The sequence below is a fragment of the Bipolaris oryzae genome (genome assembly GCF_000523455.1).
Source record: "Bipolaris oryzae ATCC 44560 unplaced genomic scaffold scaffold_11, whole genome shotgun sequence".
NCBI classification, from domain to species: domain Eukaryota; kingdom Fungi; phylum Ascomycota; class Dothideomycetes; order Pleosporales; family Pleosporaceae; genus Bipolaris; species Bipolaris oryzae.
Genome location: NW_006911287.1, coordinates 1 through 16,801, shown reverse-complemented (window position 1 = coordinate 16,801; position 16,801 = coordinate 1). Strand labels below are relative to the sequence as shown.

The window sequence follows — 16,801 nt, the reverse complement described above, 5'->3', positions numbered from 1 at the left end:
GGATGTACCTGGAATTCCTTAAATCTCGTTAGCTCACTGTGTTTCTATAGATTCTGTGTATATGATTGTGGTAATTTACGGTTCAGATGTCGTGAGGAGAGTATACATACTGCTGGGTCGTTATAGTTCATAATCTAGGCAAAATGTTCAATCATACACAGACTTACTATACCAAAGCTAATTGAACAAGTGGTGATCTAGTCTAACGACGTCTTCCAAACACCTGAGGCTATTTAAATCGCAACGTCCAACCTCCTTTATAGCCCTCGATGCAGAAACATCAGGAAAGACTAAGGACATAGATCTCCGCGACGTGTTCCAGCCCAGATCGTTCACAATAATAGTCCGTAAGGGGATTTTATAGCAGGCCGAGATCCAATACACACTCAAAGGAACACTAAACATATATGACCCGTCGCCCGAGATCTGCACTTTGAATCTCTTGTACTTTCCCGGGACCAAAAAGCATCGGCTGCGTCTGCTACGAGCTTGATGCCTAAAGCGCCGCCACCGCCCCATCTCAGCCCCCCGCCTTCATGGTGAATCAATTGGCCTCGGAGCGTGGCGCGGATTTGATCAGCAACCGCAATAGTATTCCTGATTGCCTCGACCGCGAAGATGGTGTCTTTAGGCAACTTTCGCCGCACAGTGGAGCAAATGTAATCAGTCGTGAGCTCCCTACCACCTAAGGGCTTAGCCCGCTCATCAACCACGCGAATGCGTTTATTACACGACTTCAGCAGCGCCTCAGCCCTATACTCAAAATCTTCACTCACAAGCTGCTCGGCCAGAGAACTACGCAGGTACTTCGTAGTCTGCTCTAGCGCGACTTTCGTATCCACGCAATACTGCTGCTGCGCATCGATGTGGAAAACCAGCATAGCCTCCTTCAACGGAACTACCATTAAGATGAAACACCTTTGCCTCCGGCTTTGGCTTCCACAGCTTGTTGATCTAGGGGACGTCGCAGTCGAGTATAAGGAAGACACGGGCGTTCTCGATCATATCGTGGGGGGAGTGTAGTGGAGCGTTGATGGGGCATACTGATATGGTGACTTCAGGTGCTGATCACTAGTTGAGCGATCAGTGTCAGCTTAAGGAAAATAGCCTGGTAGATCATTTATAGAGGCCAGGGGGCTTCTTATTTTTCTTTTTTTCTTTTTTAAAAAAAAACCTGACACTAGCAGGTCAGGATATGGCATACCATTCTTCTCTGAGAAACGATCATATGGTACGCTAGACGCGAAAGGGAAATACAAGGTTTGATGAAGAAAGGTAAAGTAGCATGCTCGGTATGTCTGAAGTGCGACTGCATATTACACGTATGCTTTCCAAGCGTTGGGCTTGGTTCGGCAACTCTGGTCAGTAACTCTTATCGGCAGCTCGTCTAGGGATTTTGCTCAGGAATGGCTAGTAGGATACTGCAACTCACTAATTAGAATCATCTAGTACGAACAAAATGGGGAGCAGGCGCGCTAATGTTTCTATCATGAGCATACGAGAAATGACCGAAGTGAGGATTCTTTATCCCTCGATAGCTATGTTTGAAAGTCTTTTATTATATATAATTAGATTCAAGCAAGTTTTTGGTAGCAATCCCACTGCCCAACATTGAAGGAGATTTGATGATCCGATAGATTTGAGCAGAGCAAAGCTATTCTTCTAGAATTCAAACATGAATATCGTTTGGATACACGAGGCTGCAGTACTCTGTCAAACTACAATGCAACCAGATCTTCTAGCTGTGGTCCATGGTAATGTTTCCTTGCATGCAAGAACCAGTTTGCAACGATAAAGATACTTATTACTACAAGGACGGCTGGTGCGTAATCTAAAGCTGTTAGAAATGTTGAATTCATAGTGAAGCCAGGAGTATCAAACTCACTCATGTTCGTCCCAGTCACTGGTCTGGCCGGGGGAAAGCAGTAAAAGACGAGGCAGAAAAGAGCAAACGCAACGGTGACGACGTTTGAAACCCAGCCAAAAGCATTCGGCAACCCAAAGGTGCGGGTGGGCGGTAAGAATCGTTTTGGCCGACCCGTTAATAACAATAGCGCTGCAGGAAATGCGAATGTGATGAGCTGAAGGGTCAGGCCGGTACCAATGAACGCGTTAAAGGCCGTTGAAGATCCGAGATAGACACATCCAATGAGGAATTTCATGACTCCGTTTGCACAGAGAGCCCATATGGGAACTTGCCATCGTTCGTCTATTTGGGAGATCTTCGAAGAGGCGATTAAGCCCGAGTCGCGGGCAAATGACCAAGTCAGACGCGAGGCAGTCTGCTGACACCCTGCGACGGCCATGTATCCAGCTGCATGTGTGAATACTAAGAAGGCAGTTGCTGCAGCCTCGGAATTCATTGCTTGACGCCAGAGTTCGAAAATAGGAAAGCTGTGCAAAATTTTAGTAAGATTCTTGCCTTCTCAATTTGATGTTACGCCTTACCCAGTCTTTGTTGTCGCAACCGCGGTAAAGTCTTGGACTGCATACATGGATGCAACCGCTACAATGAAGGATGTAACAAACCCTATGCCCCAGATGGACACAAGGGCTTTAGGGACGGCTGCTCGAGCATTACGAGCTTCCTCTGCCAGATGGATGGCTCCATCGATTCCAGCATACATGTAACCTGGAGTAAGAAGTCCGATAAAGAATACAAGTCCTTTGTTGTCCCAACCACTCAAATCAACGAATGTAACCCAAACGGCTTTACTCGATTGGAAGTGGGGGGCCCGTGCCAGAGAGGTGACTGTGGCGGCTATGAAGGCGGCAAGCGATAACGCAACTACATCGTGTAGAGTGAGTGCCATGGTCATCTCGTACACATTATTCGGAATACATACAAATGACCTCGAACAGCCACATAGTTCGTCGGAGACTGAAAATATTGTGCAGCAGGCACAACACGCATACAAACTGGTAGATCAGAAACACGTGCCACCGCTCGACCTCGTAAGACGGGTTGTAGGTGATGACGAGAGCCAGTAATTGTTGCGGAAGGATGATAGCCACGCCGGCAGCAAGCGCCCCCCAGGCAAATATGTTGATCATACCGCATGCGTAGCTCTAGAACATATCATGTCAGTGTTCCGAATGAAAAGTTCGGACCAGAACATTTTTCAGAGAGGTCCCGCTTACTGTAGCACGAGCACACCACTTCGGAGCCACAACCGCTGTCCAATGGTACCTGCTCAAGTTTTCAGTACTGTATCTAGCCCCCGGGAAATTCGACAAGAACAAAAACTTACTGACCGCCCGCCGAAGGATATACACGGGCTAGCTCCGCCAAGGTATACACGACAAAGCCGTACATGATGAAGACGAACCAGAGGCCGTAGAGAAGCCCCGGCGACCCACCATTCGCGACATTGAACGCGAGAGTTGACAGGACGCCCACCCAACTGTTGCAAATGCTCCAGCCTATCGATGCGATTTCGAGGGCCGTGATATCACGCGTCGTGGTTTCGGACACATAACCTTCCTGGTACGACTCTCTTCTCCCCCGTCCGGCTGTGTCGCGATATTTTTGCGGTAAGTGAATGATTTACTACTATTTCCCATTTACCACTAATTGACCCAAGTACGTACCGGATACGGATTCAGACTGCGTCAGCAGATCTAATGGCTTGTCATCGATGCCAGACATGCGCCCTCTTTCACAGTCTTTGTTGCTCGCCATATCGAATAATTCGCACGACTTTCGATGCTGTCGACGTGGAATGAATAGTAGAAGCCCAGATCAACCCTTTTGACTACGTTGAAGGAGGGGAGGGGAAATACATGGTACACTTTGGAGTTATCTAGGCAAGCAGTACTAGTAGTATCGTATAAGAAGCATATATCGTATCAGTAACGAACTGGGCCACGCCCAGCTGTGGCTTATCGCATTATCACCATCAGTCAACGTTCGTCTTATCTTATTGAGCTCACTCGATTCCGGCTATCACTGTTGCCGCGTGTGCGGGTCTGGGGAAAGGTGGAGATTGACAGGCAGGTGATGGCGCACGGGCCCCGGATGCAATTACCGCATTGGGGTTGAGGCAGTGGGGAAACGACGCCTGCGGGTTCATGGGTCCCAAGTCATGGCAGAGGATTTGTGGATGATACGGCTCGCATTGCCTTCTTGGTCTTATGAGGGATGTTCATACTCTAATATAACTTGGGGCTATCTAGTCCCATCAATGACCACAGCTTTGATCGCTATACTACCAAGTTTTTCTCGATTAGAACCATGTCGCATACGAAAGAAGGTCACAAGTACGACTGGTCAGGGATATCAGAGGGTCTAAGGACTGATGCTGTTGTGCCAGGCACGTTAAATCCAAGGTAAACGGATTTTGTACATAACCCACTTTCTGCGAACACTGCTTTGGTGAAAGGTGGTGTTGAGACGTAGCTTATCCAGTGCCAACTGCTGACTGCTTCTATAGGAACAACTACGATGTCATCGTGATCGGGAGTGGATTCTGTGGTCTCATTGCTGCTCGTAACCTGTCCTTGAATCGTGACTTAAAAGTACTGCTTCTGGAAGCTCGCGATCGCATTGGGGGCCGCACATGGACAGCCAAAGAATGGGGAGAAGACCTCGAAATGGGGGGCACATATGTGCATTGGTAATTAGAAACTCTATAGAAGATGGTGTATGGCACTGGGCTTATAAATATTGTTAGGCACCAACCCCATGTCTATGCTGAAATGCATCGATACGGTCTGGAGAGGCACCTCAAGACCTCAGCTGGAATGACAGACATGGAATACATATTGTATAAGCCAGAAGGATCAAGCGTACAAAAGATAGACGACCTCGCTGAATACAATGCGAAAATTTGGAAAATCGCTGAGGAATTCTTTAGCATCGATGGCATGACTCCACGTCAGCTGATGCCTTACCCACACGAACCTTTACGACCTCAGCCATGGCAGAAATATGACCACCTAAGCTGTCAAGACCGAATCAACCAGCTAGACTTGCCGCAATCCGATAAGGATCTTTTTGTCCCCCATCCAAACTCCTTCGGCAGTTGTACTGCTCAAGACCTAGCGTGGACAGATGCATTGCGATGGTATGCTGTTGGTGGGTATAGCCTCCCAACCATGTACGATGCAGTTGGTGGCTTCAAACTCGGTGGCGGTGGCACGACAAACATGTGCCGCCATATATTAGCAGAGTATCAAGGCGACAGAGTTTTCAACAAGGTGGTCAACTATATCAAGCAGACCAAAGACTTGGAAAAAGTCGTCGTTTCTTGTGCGGATGGATCTGCTTACAATGCGAAACGGGTCATTTGCACCGTCCCACTCAACTGCTTGGGTGACATCAAGTTTGAGCCACCACTAGCGCACGCGAAGCAAAATGCAGTTCAAGGCGGCCATATCAACTCTGGTGAGAAGTACATAGTCTCGTTGGATGAGGCACAAGGAAATTGGTTTGCAAATACTTCCGATTCCAAAGACAGTGGTTTCCTATTCGGAATCAAGGATCATGACGGTACGTATATTTTCCCCACGCTCCCCAAACTCGCTACTACACAACTAACGAGACTAAAGGCACAAATACAGCAAACCGAGCAGGCACCTACGCCATGATGTTTGGCCAATGTGGCAAACTCCAAGACCCCACCAACAGCGATGAGATCATTTCTGAATTCAAAAAGCTCCAGCCTAGCGGTAAAATGCGGGGATACGTGTCGCACACGTGGTCGAAAGATCCATATGCCAAGGGCGCATGGTTCGCCGCCGCCCCTGGCTGGGCGACGAAAAACTTACAGGCGCTGCAGGAGCCACATGGCCGTGTGTTCATGGCGAGCGCGGACTGGGCGCAGGGATGGAGAGGCTTCATTGATGGTGCTATCGAGCAAGGTGCGAGGGCGGCGGCAATTACGAAGTTGATGCTTGAACAGGAGAATGGGGGTGTGGATGCTAAGCTCTAGGTTGGAACTAAATCGGGGTTGGTAAAACCATCTGGATAGTCTGGAGGGTAATAGTCGTTGGTTTGGTCGTGGGTAATTGGTCATCATGTTTACTGCACTAGTTACAACGGAAAGAAGAGGAGGAATTGCATTGACATACACTCCAGCTTAGCCCACAATCGCTTTCACAATTGGAATTGCTCGTGCACACTACGTGTTCATACTATCCACCCTCATCGAGGCCTCGCAATGGAAAAGTTTGTGATTGCACTTTTAGTCCTCAGTATGAACTACAAAGCGATGGTGCGATTGATTGTACTATGAAACCATCGCTTGAAGAACATGAAGTAACAATACATGGTCTCTGTGTCGCGAGCGCTCGATCATTGTACGAAGTTCCTTTGGAGGAATCGATAGGAATCGATAATAATACTATTACGTGACAACACCGTTGCAGCCGATGTTGCCTTCCAGAACCAACGTCTTATCTACATGATCCGCAACGCTGATACGAAATGCCTGACTATCTTAGAAACAGCATTTCCCTTACAATCGGCCTTATCAGTTCGTGAATGTTGGTAGCTTCTGAGATAAAGTAGGCTATCGTAAGCAGTTGAGATTGGTAAGATGTTGTCGTGTTATGTTGTTCCTCAACATATCGCCAGTAGTATGAAAGGGTCCAAATCCAGCATGCTGCGTTGGTGGAAACCCAGATAGCCTTTCGATGGAATCCTGGACTTACAGATAAAGCGTGTGCGTGCCATTGTTATCTAAGTCGCATACTGATTGGCCAGCAACCCCGCAAAAGTCGGCGAATTGGCCACACAAGTTCTCGCCTTGCCTCTTTGGGCAGATTTAGCCAGCAGGTACCGCGTTTGGTCTAGTCGGTCTGTCTTAATCATGGGACGGAAGGTCACCCTGTGCGGCTTAAAGGAACGATATCTTTTTGCCATCTACGTACACCGCTCTAGATTTACATCTAAACGAGATCGCCAATCGCCTTTCTTTTTTTCGGTCAGCACGTACAAATAGTTGCGAATATGCCAGTCGAGTTCAAGTCTGCGGCTGAGAGGTACAAGATCATTGATCAAGTTGATAAATACGTGTTCTTTGGTCGGTTCAGTCTTTTTTTGAGAAATTGCGGAGAATGGAGACTGATTGTTATGTTTTTCAGATGATATTTTTAATTCAAAGGGGGAGACCGCTCAAGACCCATTAGCTGGGATTTGGTTCCGTATTGAGAAGGGCCCGCCAATTGGCCCTGGAATTCATGGTTATGACGAGAGCGGCGTTGTTTACGAAGGTTTGTGATCATTATTTTAGAGGCTTCTTTTCCAAAAATTCGTGGTCAATACTGCAGAATCTGACACTGTCAAGGCACTGTTACTTTGAAAGACGAGACCGGGACAGAAAGGAAATTAGGCCTTGGAGATAGCTTCTTTATTCATCGCGGCAGCAAAGTTCTCTTCTCTTCGGATGATTACGGAGTATGTTTCAAGTGTGCAGCGCGACCTAAGGGAAAATTGTGATCATTTGAGTAGTCGTGAATGCGAGCAGCGACATGTACTGTTGTTCCAATCTTCAATCTACGGTCTTTCTTCTAGCAATCAAATATCCTTACTCTGACTGCCTTTCGTCTGGAATGGCTACTGATATTGTCATGATTTCACGCCCCATCTTCACGGCATTTACACTGGTTTAATTGAAAGCCGCTATGACACTATCTTAGATGGATGTCGAGGCTCAAGTAACACCCTGCTATCACGATGCATGGTCTGCTGCAACATGTATTTGCATCAAGCGGTCACGGAAGATAGACCACAGCATTCTGAGTACAAATATCACTATCATGATAAATCCAATCACCTTTATCTTTAGGCTTCATTGTGGCAACTGCATATAATCCGTATTACTCCATGTTACAAACGTGGCACCACAATCTCAGCTACCTTTACCGTATTCAATCTTCCAAAACCTACAACCCGTCATCTCTACCAAAACCACTCTGTTTGGTTCCTATTTTTATCGACGTCAGCACAGCCCCTGGGTATTGAAACTTGAAGAGAAAAATCACTGTTTCTAAGCGACAAGATAAGCATACCTCCAAACGGCAAATTAGCAATCAACAAGCTCCATGCATTGATAGTAACCTGGCCACTGTCTAAGCGGTCCACAAATCGATGCGCACGAACAAGACCCTGTATGGAAATGGCGGCGGATGAGCCGTACTCGGTATTGTTGGCTTTTTGAATGCTTTCTTCTTCTTCTTCTTCTTCTTTTTCTTCTTCTTCTTCTTCACGGAATTTGGCGATAGACTGTAGGTAAAAGGTATACGGGTCAGCGCATGATCGATGTACGCGTCTCTCCGCCCTCTCAAAAAAAGAACGGAATTACCGCGACTGGTCCGAAAATTTCTTCTTTCATAATAGCCGAATCTTCGGGCACGTCAAAGAAGGCTGCGGTCTCGATGGCATTGCTATTTCCAATTTGCTTCCTGCCGTGCAACAACGCCGTGCCGTTCGCCTTCGCGTTTTCGATATACGATGGTGCCTTTTCCCGCTACTGGTCGCTAATGAAAGATCCTTTGTTGGTTCCCAGAGCCATGGTATCACTGGGCGCAAGGCTTTTGTATCGATTGGAGAAAGCCTCCAGAGACCTCCCGTAGACGGTATCCTGGACGTGAATTTGCGAGCCGGCGGTGCAAATGTCTCCTTCGCCCGCAGTGATTCCAATTGCAGCCCATGTCGCTGTCTCTTCGAGGTTGGCATCGCCGAATATGATTGTTGGGCTCTTTCCGCCGAGCGAGAGAGAGACTTTTTTAAGGCTACTCTCTGCCAATGCTTTCAAGATGGCATGACCAGTGAGGGTAGAGCCGGTGAAAGCGATCTTGCGAATTTTCATGTGATGGGCCAAAGCGGGATCTGCCGTGGACTTGGACCTGGTATGATGTTGATCATGCCGGATGGAAATCCAGCTTCGGAAATCAACTTAGCTAGATGCAAAGCTGACAGTGGCGCCAGCCCAGGCGGCTTCATGATCAGTTTGTTTCCGGCTACTATGCAAAGAGCAATCTTCCAGCAAGTGAGCACCCACAATAATCAATATCTCTTACAGTCTTGAAATAAAACTGCGCATCAACTTACAGAGGAGTCTTCCAAGGTACAGCAGCCGCAATAACCCCGCAGGGTTCTTGGCGCGTATATGAGGAGCCTGCTTTCTCCGGCCCTTGATCCAAATTCGCGCTTCGTCCGCCCATTTTATCAGCCCAGCGAGTCGTAACAAAATCAAAGTTTCCTGTTAGAATGGTTAGGCACATCGATCAATAACAATCATGGGCAGGGATATGAGGGGCGAATTCATTGGGCTATCTGATAGCGCATTTTGAATTCTGAAGTATATTAGATCAACTTTCATCTCTAACATACTGCCCTAACTATGGTTTTCTTTCCATGTTGTGGGGCGGTGAGCTTAGTAAGCTGCGTAGCTTACTAACATCATAGTATGTTAGTTAACTATTTACCTAAGTATTACCCGGCCTAATGCGCTCCTTATCGATTCATAAAATCTGGCACCTACAGTTCCGCGATGACATCGCATAGGAAACCACTCCTACCCCGTATAGGACCTTTGGATCCGTTACCGACTGAGAAGGTTAGGAAGGCGCGACGCACAGCGGTAGCTTGCACACCCTGTCACCAGAAAAAGCTCAAGGTAGGAAGTCCCACGAATAGGAACCCGAGAAGTGTATTTCTGATGCGTAATATATCTAGTGCAATGGCGCCCGGCCAATATGCGCAGCATGCAAGGCCCGACAGACTAGATGTAAATACCTTACACAAGAGGAGTCAGAAACGCGACGTGAAGCTCGAACTAGGGAGCACAAGGGTCTCAAAGACCTAATTGAGTGCCTACTTACTGTGCCGGAGGAAACAGCCCATGCAGTTTTACACGAACTCCGAAGCTCAACGGATCCGATCTCAGTCCTTCGCAGATACGAAAGCGGTCAGATATTGCCAAGAATCTCTGAGATAACGACCGCCCTGTCTGCTCTACCGCAAATACAAAGCCAGACCGAACTCCAGCTCATGATTCAGCACCCAGCCGGGTACCCTGTGGTGGAGTTGTCACATGATGACATTCTATCCAGTAACACGCTCCTCGAGGCTTTGAAGATTCCCCCAATCGATATACCTTGTGGATCAAAGTCACAATCTAAGGCCAAAATCGTAGATTGCAGTGATGTGTCAGGTGTCCCTCCATTACCTAGGCAGGGCCATCTCGACATCCGACTTGCAAATGATTTGCAACCTATGGGGGAGAATGCGATGCCCGAAGCCTCCATTCCCACATACTTTGACACACTTCTGCATTGTCTGGACATCAGTTTTTGGACAAGCGTCTCTGTAACAGATCGTTATGCCGCTGGCGCAATCTCAGCTTACCTCATGACGGACCATACGATACTTCGCTTTTTCGACGTCACATCATTTTTAAACGATCTTATCCACTTGCGGGGGGGACCACTGTTCGCCGTTCCTCGTGAGCTCACTGCTCGCGTTTGCGTCGCAACAATACTCTGCGGAAGAACCAATTGCCACAGCGAAGAGTTTTGAATTCGAAAACGAGGCCGAAATGCTTTGGCGCGCCAAACTAGATGACTCCATGGCTAACACCGCCGGCCTCATGTTGCTTTATACATCAATATCATGTCATGGTCAAGGTTGCCCAAATGCCGTAAAATATGTGCTTGAGGCCACTGAAATGTGTAAAAGGATGAAACTGTTTGGTGTTAGAGATCCACTTACTGATGCTCAAATAAGCTCTCTCACAGAAGGGGCCCAACGTGCCTGGGCACAAACAGCTTGGGGGTCATTCAATTTTTATATGTAAGATGCTTTTGCAGTTTTAGGCATTGGTATAGTGACTTACCAATCTGCATAATCTTTGTCTCAATGTTCATATTGTACCACCCTTGGAGTATCCGCCAGCTCTATCAATACCAGAGAAATCGGAACCAGTACACTTCGACGACACACTTCGTGCATTCGTACAGTCACAGAAAATGAACTTTATTGTCGACGAGGCGTATATCTACACATGTAAACTGTACGAGATCCACTCGGAAGTCCACGTTGTTCTTCGCAACCAAAATATGACTCGACTTCCTCCGTTGGCATTCATTTTCTCGAAATATACGAAATATCTAGAACTGATTGATAGCCTACCGGAGATGATACAAAGAAGAGGGAAGAGTCCACTTGCAGTGTTACAACTACACTAAGTTCATGTGTTTAATTCAAATTCATTAAATAGGACGGCTTATAAAGTTGTGTTAGCCTCTATTTCTATATGTTCCTTATGGATCTATTCCGCCCATATGTCGACAGTAAGAGAAGCCACGGGTTCCAATCGCGACATCCAAGCTTCGCCACCCCAGAGACCATCTGCGCAGCCTCTACAAAGCGTAAGTGATCCCACAATCTTCCGACTGTGTTCTAAATGAATTCAGAACTTAAGGGACTTATCATCGAATGCGTCTCCCAACATGACATCACCTCACGCGGTTGTATATGGCATCCTGCGGTCTTGTACACGGCGAATGCCCTCCTCACAGATACTGCTTATTCAGACTGGCAATTCTTCTACGTGCTCTGCATAAACTGCTATGCCAGGCTCTACGACCGCTTTGAATTCGCCGAAGGTGCTGTTCGGTCACTGCTCGCCATCGCCGTGGATCACGGCGCCATCTCCAAAGATAACGCAGCCCTTGTTTTCAAGTTTCTACTGGAGGAAATGAAGTTTAGACAGTCTTCTACAAAACACACTAGTCTATGGACGGCGGATTTAAATCTTGCGATGCATGATCGTGAGGCTGCAGCAACAGCGGCTCTAGCCAGCAGGTTTGAGGAAATTACAATTTTCGACGAATTTACCGAAGGAGCTATTGCTATATAGGCATTCGGGGACTTTGTGGATATAAGAGATGTGTTCTAATCCAAAGTGGGCGTTAACTGCCATATTCTAAAGATGGTGAGGGTGTGTCGCATCACGCCTCCACACGCTCCCTTCAGCAGTCGCATCTTCAGATTCTCCACATAAGAACATTTACGATTTGTTGGACACAAATGAATACTCAAATTATAGCCATGGCAATCCGATTTGAGAAGAGCGACATCCAAATTCGCGTCCTTGGTACGGAGTCTTAAGCAGAGAGACTACAACTTTGATACCACTAATTGCTGAAACCCTCATCTTACGCTATACGAGGTTGTTGGGACAGTCGATTTTGCAACAGCAACCGATCATCTTTATGTCCTTGAATTACCGGCTCCATATCTTTGCCTTGGGCGATGCGAAGTCCATACGTAACCCAATACTCAAGTGCCAGCGACTAGCCATAGACTGGATTAAAGAGAACGTGTCTTTATTTTGCGAAGATCTTGTAAGATACAAGGTACCCTCATATCCTTACGCGAAAGAACTTCTCGAGTAGGATAGTGTCACTTTGGGGATGAGAGCTTTAGTGGTGCATAGACGCATGCACACACTGTAATTGAAGCCCCTCTCAACCAAGCGATCCTTGCATCTGCTCCAGTACCAAGCCATTCTTCAGCACTCACCGGCGATATCGGCACATGTTTCGAGTATAAGCTCCTTGTGAGCCGCACTTCTAGGGGTGATAGACACTTTGAAAGGCGCGACTCTGTAATCTTTCCAGTTTGCATTTACAGGATCGATTTCGTGACCCTATAATTTCGTTAGTGCCTGCGCTTGTGCCGATGCTATCCGAAGGACCTACCGGGACAGTTGTGAAGTCGAAACAATATATCAAGCGTGAAATTGCCATCCAAACATTTCTCTCGGCTACGTTGTAGCCAGGACACGCTCGCCGACCTACGAGGATGCTTGTCAGGGACAGTCATTTGATATGAAATTGTGTTGACGGCATACTAACCTGGCCCGAATGCCCAGTGGCCCTTCGTCACGCTGTCCAAATCATCGTTCAAAAACCTAGCCGGATCGAATACCTTTGCGTTCTTGTACTCGTCTTCATTTTGTGAGATGTAAAGGCTGTTCCAAGTAATTTGGGTACCAGCAGGAAAATGGTATCCTTCAAACTCATCATCTACACTAATCTGATATGGAACTCCAATTGGAGCGAATGGCCTCCAGCGGAAACTTTCTTTGACAGCAGCAGAGATGTACCGAAGTTGAGGCTTGTCTTCCCATCTTGGAAGTCGGCCTGCGTCGCCGCAAACCTTATCAAGATGCCCACGAGCAATCGAGACCCATTCAGGGAAAATAGCCATGGCGGCGACGGTTTGGCTAAGCGTCATGCGAGAGGTATCACTCCCAGCCTCGAGAAGGGAGCCTAAGGTGAATATTCGCTGGCTCTCCTCCATCTTGGCAGCATCAGGACTTTGCAAGAATTCTCGCGCAAAACACTCGGGCGCTTTTCCTGCATTAATCTTCTCTTGGATTTTGTCCAACTCATATCCATATACCCTGATAACAGGTTAGAATCGTGTGCGATGCTTTCCACCGGCCCATGATCTTTCCATCCACATACCGAAGCGATTCTTTGTAGAGGGCCTCGCCCCTCTTGCGCCACCATTGCAACGATTTGGGAAGCTTTGCAAGAATCGGAAACCCATCTACTAGGGTGGCTCCTGGCTGCAAATGTTCCACCATCGCTTCGGCTTGGCGTAGCAATGGTCCAAGATTGGGATCACCCAGAGGAATTCTTCTTCCAAAAACAACACTTACGATTACAGAATTTGCGAAGCGTTGGTTATGAGTGAACCATGCCCCTGGATTATATAGATAATCCCAGAGGAGTTGGCGACTTTCGATTTCCTGGTATGTGCTAAACTGGGCCATGTTTCGGCTGTTCAAGACACTGTGCATGACCTTTCGAATGCTTCTCCATCGTTCGTTGTAAGGCATTAAAACAATGCAGTTGCCACCTGACATTGTGTCGGATACCATGGGCATTTCCGCCCGAGATGAATACTTGGATGATCGCTTGTCCATCAGCTCTCTAACCACGCGAGAAGAATTGAGGAAAACCATGTCACATCCCCCAACCCGAATGGTGAACCTACGTGTGCCGTCTTAGAATATGTTTCAGGAGTGATATACCAAGGGGGGAATACATCTCGCCGTATTCTATGGCAATTTTAGCGGCCCATGGGCCCTGCTTCACGGGATCCAAACGGAATTGAAATGTGTTTCCAACAATTGGTAGGCCAGGGACACGAGGTGGTAGCTTGTACTTCCTACTCCTGACGTATTTTCGGATGGCGACGGCAAAGGCCAAACCGGCTAGAGTGACGACTAGGATCATTAGAGAAGTCATGGCCGTGTGATATTTTCCGAGCATGATGCGACTTTTGTTTCAACAGTCGCTGCAGCATGGTGCTTTTTAGATACGGCCACTTCTACTACGCTAGGCTGCGAGCTTGTGGGGTATTTGAACAGGGGCAAATGGTATGTGGGTGCTGCGAAAGAGCAGCTCTTGGTTGAGTCTCGGTCGGAGCCATACGAGCGAACAAACGCGGGGTCGGGGCTGACAAACGCGGGGATGGGACCGGAATTGAGACATGGTTTTTGCGAAGAAAATCAGAGGTCTAGTCACCGAATGATGGCATCAAAATATCAGCCTGCCTTGAGTCTGCACATACAGTTGGCGTCAAGGTTTAGCGACACTATTGAGGCGAGGAGTGAGCTTCTCACTCAGAGCGACGAGAAGCATACCGAACACCGCTTTGCTCTACTCTATACACAGCCACAAGATCCGAGCGAGACCTGCTTTAGCCAGAACGAGTTCTTGTCGATGAGGATCCGTCTCAGTTCCCACACCATGTACAACAGAGTGCCACAAGTGCGACATGGACTGTTCCCGTGCGCATTGAGTCCCGTTAGCTGGACACGACGGTCGAAATCGCAGAGCCTCGTCGAAATCGAACAGTCCAATTGAGGCATGTTGCGATTCTTAAGAATCGAGAGAAATCCATGCGTAGGTGCTACTGTGATGGAAAGAGATGGCCCGTCGGGGTAAATGGGGTAGACCCGATGCGTCAACGAGCCTTGTGGGGCAGTGGGGAGTTCGACCATCTGCAAGCTAACGGATTTGGTCATATCAGAACGATGCGAACATGCACTGCAGTGCCATTGCTCGATAGCCATTGATCAAGCAGCATGATGTCGCCGCACACGATCCCTTCTAACATGCGAGCGGCGGTCATTGAGGAATTCAAAAAGCCATATCGATTCAGAGAAATCCCAACCCCGACAGAACCAACCGGCCGTGACCTACTCGTTAAAGTCTTAGCGGCTTCCTACTGTCACACAGATGCAGTATTGGTTGAAGGCAAGATGTCTCAAGATCTGCCACGGATAGGATGCCACGAATTCGCAGGTCGTGTCGTAGCCTCAGGTCCAGATGTTTCGAAGGATCTCCACATTGCAATCGGCGACGAAGTCGGAGTTCCTGGCCGAGCGTACCACCCTTGCGGAGCCTGCAATGAATGTACCCTGGATCATGACGATCCTGTGGGTTACTCGCCATATTGCCCTACGGCGAAAAATCTTGGGCTTACGATGGACGGCGGATTCTGCGAATACGCTTTGGTTGACAGCCGGCAAGTTGCACCTATTCCGGAAGGTATGACAGCTTTAGAGGCAGCACCTCTTATGTGCGCCGGACTGACCATATGGTCTGCGCTTGACCGCGTCAAAGAGGCCACCACCATTGCGATAATTGGTGCAGGTGGTGGACTTGGCCATCTGGGCGTTCAGTTTTCGGCTCACCTTGGAAAGCGAACAGTCGCCGTAGATAGAGGCGAGAAGCCTCTGAAGCTGTTGAAAAATGTAATTGATCGGATGGACCCTTCAACACCGGGGAGCACAGTGCTAGTAGACTCTCTTGTACATAACCCAAAAGACGTGGTACAAGATGTCATAGGTGGTGGAGTCGAAGCTGTGATATTTCTACCAGAGTCTCAGGCTGCCTTTGATTATGGTATGCAGCTACTGAGAAACCACGGTACTATTGTAGTGGTCAGCTTTCCCGATGAGCTAATATTCAGCGCCAAAGATTTAGTTTTTCGAGATATCAAGGTCATTGGAAGCTTGGTGGGACGCAACCATCAGCTGAGACAAATGCTTAATTTCGCTGCCAAACATAAAATCAAGGCAGTCACGACACTATATGCTTTGGAGGATTTGAATGAGCTTGCCAATCAACACCGTGCTGGGATGGGCGGGAAACTTGTCGTTGACATGAACCAAGCAGGCAACAGTGGGAAGCCTCTTATCTAATATGGCTTACGGTATAGCAGTTGCTAAATGCGTCGCGAGTTAGCATCGTATCCCTATTTGAGGCAATTGGAATATTACAGAATAATGAGGGTTGTTTGCAACGCAGCTTCGTTCACCAGCACGCTTGTTTAATTGCCCCGAGATATTTATATTACAGAATCTGGCGTGTGGGCACAAAGACCAAGAGTAGAGAGTATTCAGCTGTACGTCTGGTTCTTTTGGGTGCCGAGAACCCCTGCCAGAGATCTCTTGTGTCATTACCACTAATGTTGAGCACATAAACGGATGGCAGCGTCTTGGGCCAAGACAAGCGGAGTAGACTCACATCAAGGCATGGTATGTACTAATTGGCTCGAAAATGCAGTTTCTTTGTATGGCCCCACATGTCTTCCCCACAATATCTCCCGGGATCTGTTCCCAGCGATTCTTAATTATCATGAATAACGTGTTTCACCAGTAAGCGGGCCACCCCAGTATGTGGGCCAGTCAAAATCTCACCAAAAATCGCGATTGACAGGGATCTAGATCTAGAGAACTACTCAATAGATATCTTTTAAAATCTAATA

The 16,801-nt window shown here is 47.7% G+C and overlaps 8 protein-coding genes across 8 annotated transcripts; 4 read left to right on the top strand and 4 right to left on the bottom strand.

The window, feature by feature from the left end:
• Positions 1–1,718: 1,718 nt before the first annotated feature.
• COCMIDRAFT_83979 (uncharacterized protein) lies at positions 1,719–3,649 on the bottom strand (the record flags this gene model as incomplete). The annotated part of the gene is made up of 7 exons (XM_007685587.1): positions 1,719–1,831; positions 1,886–2,394; positions 2,449–2,788; positions 2,847–3,069; positions 3,142–3,190; positions 3,252–3,513; positions 3,592–3,649. 7 exons carry the CDS (start codon positions 3,647–3,649, stop codon positions 1,719–1,721), a joined length of 1,554 nt encoding a protein of 517 aa, XP_007683777.1.
• A 585-nt stretch (positions 3,650–4,234) lies between these two features.
• On the top strand, positions 4,235–5,933 carry COCMIDRAFT_1502 (uncharacterized protein; the record flags this gene model as incomplete). The annotated part of the gene is made up of 4 exons (XM_007685523.1): positions 4,235–4,329; positions 4,434–4,616; positions 4,674–5,491; positions 5,551–5,933. The coding sequence occupies 4 exons, from the start codon at positions 4,235–4,237 to the stop codon at positions 5,931–5,933; spliced, it is 1,479 nt and encodes a 492-aa protein (XP_007683713.1).
• A 1,019-nt stretch (positions 5,934–6,952) lies between these two features.
• Positions 6,953–7,441, top strand: COCMIDRAFT_32889 (uncharacterized protein; the record flags this gene model as incomplete). Its single annotated transcript, XM_007685565.1, has 3 exons — positions 6,953–7,025; positions 7,087–7,215; positions 7,290–7,441. The coding sequence occupies 3 exons, from the start codon at positions 6,953–6,955 to the stop codon at positions 7,439–7,441; spliced, it is 354 nt and encodes a 117-aa protein (XP_007683755.1).
• Positions 7,442–7,887: 446 nt separating this feature from the next.
• On the bottom strand, positions 7,888–8,813 carry COCMIDRAFT_32888 (uncharacterized protein; the record flags this gene model as incomplete). Its single annotated transcript, XM_007685564.1, has 4 exons — positions 7,888–7,928; positions 8,014–8,227; positions 8,307–8,406; positions 8,476–8,813. 4 exons carry the CDS (start codon positions 8,811–8,813, stop codon positions 7,888–7,890), a joined length of 693 nt encoding a protein of 230 aa, XP_007683754.1.
• Positions 8,814–11,261: 2,448 nt separating this feature from the next.
• COCMIDRAFT_22646 (uncharacterized protein) lies at positions 11,262–11,867 on the top strand (the record flags this gene model as incomplete). The annotated part of the gene is made up of 2 exons (XM_007685541.1): positions 11,262–11,376; positions 11,422–11,867. 2 exons carry the CDS (start codon positions 11,262–11,264, stop codon positions 11,865–11,867), a joined length of 561 nt encoding a protein of 186 aa, XP_007683731.1.
• Positions 11,868–12,521: 654 nt separating this feature from the next.
• Positions 12,522–14,271, bottom strand: COCMIDRAFT_32887 (uncharacterized protein; the record flags this gene model as incomplete). The annotated part of the gene is made up of 5 exons (XM_007685563.1): positions 12,522–12,659; positions 12,712–12,806; positions 12,868–13,418; positions 13,483–14,013; positions 14,069–14,271. The coding sequence occupies 5 exons, from the start codon at positions 14,269–14,271 to the stop codon at positions 12,522–12,524; spliced, it is 1,518 nt and encodes a 505-aa protein (XP_007683753.1).
• An 842-nt stretch (positions 14,272–15,113) lies between these two features.
• Positions 15,114–16,235, top strand: COCMIDRAFT_84009 (uncharacterized protein; the record flags this gene model as incomplete). The annotated part of the gene is made up of 1 exon (XM_007685586.1): positions 15,114–16,235. The coding sequence occupies one exon, from the start codon at positions 15,114–15,116 to the stop codon at positions 16,233–16,235; it is 1,122 nt and encodes a 373-aa protein (XP_007683776.1).
• A 39-nt stretch (positions 16,236–16,274) lies between these two features.
• On the bottom strand, positions 16,275–16,493 carry COCMIDRAFT_83828 (uncharacterized protein; the record flags this gene model as incomplete). Its single annotated transcript, XM_007685585.1, has 1 exon — positions 16,275–16,493. The coding sequence occupies one exon, from the start codon at positions 16,491–16,493 to the stop codon at positions 16,275–16,277; it is 219 nt and encodes a 72-aa protein (XP_007683775.1).
• Positions 16,494–16,801: the final 308 nt, after the last annotated feature.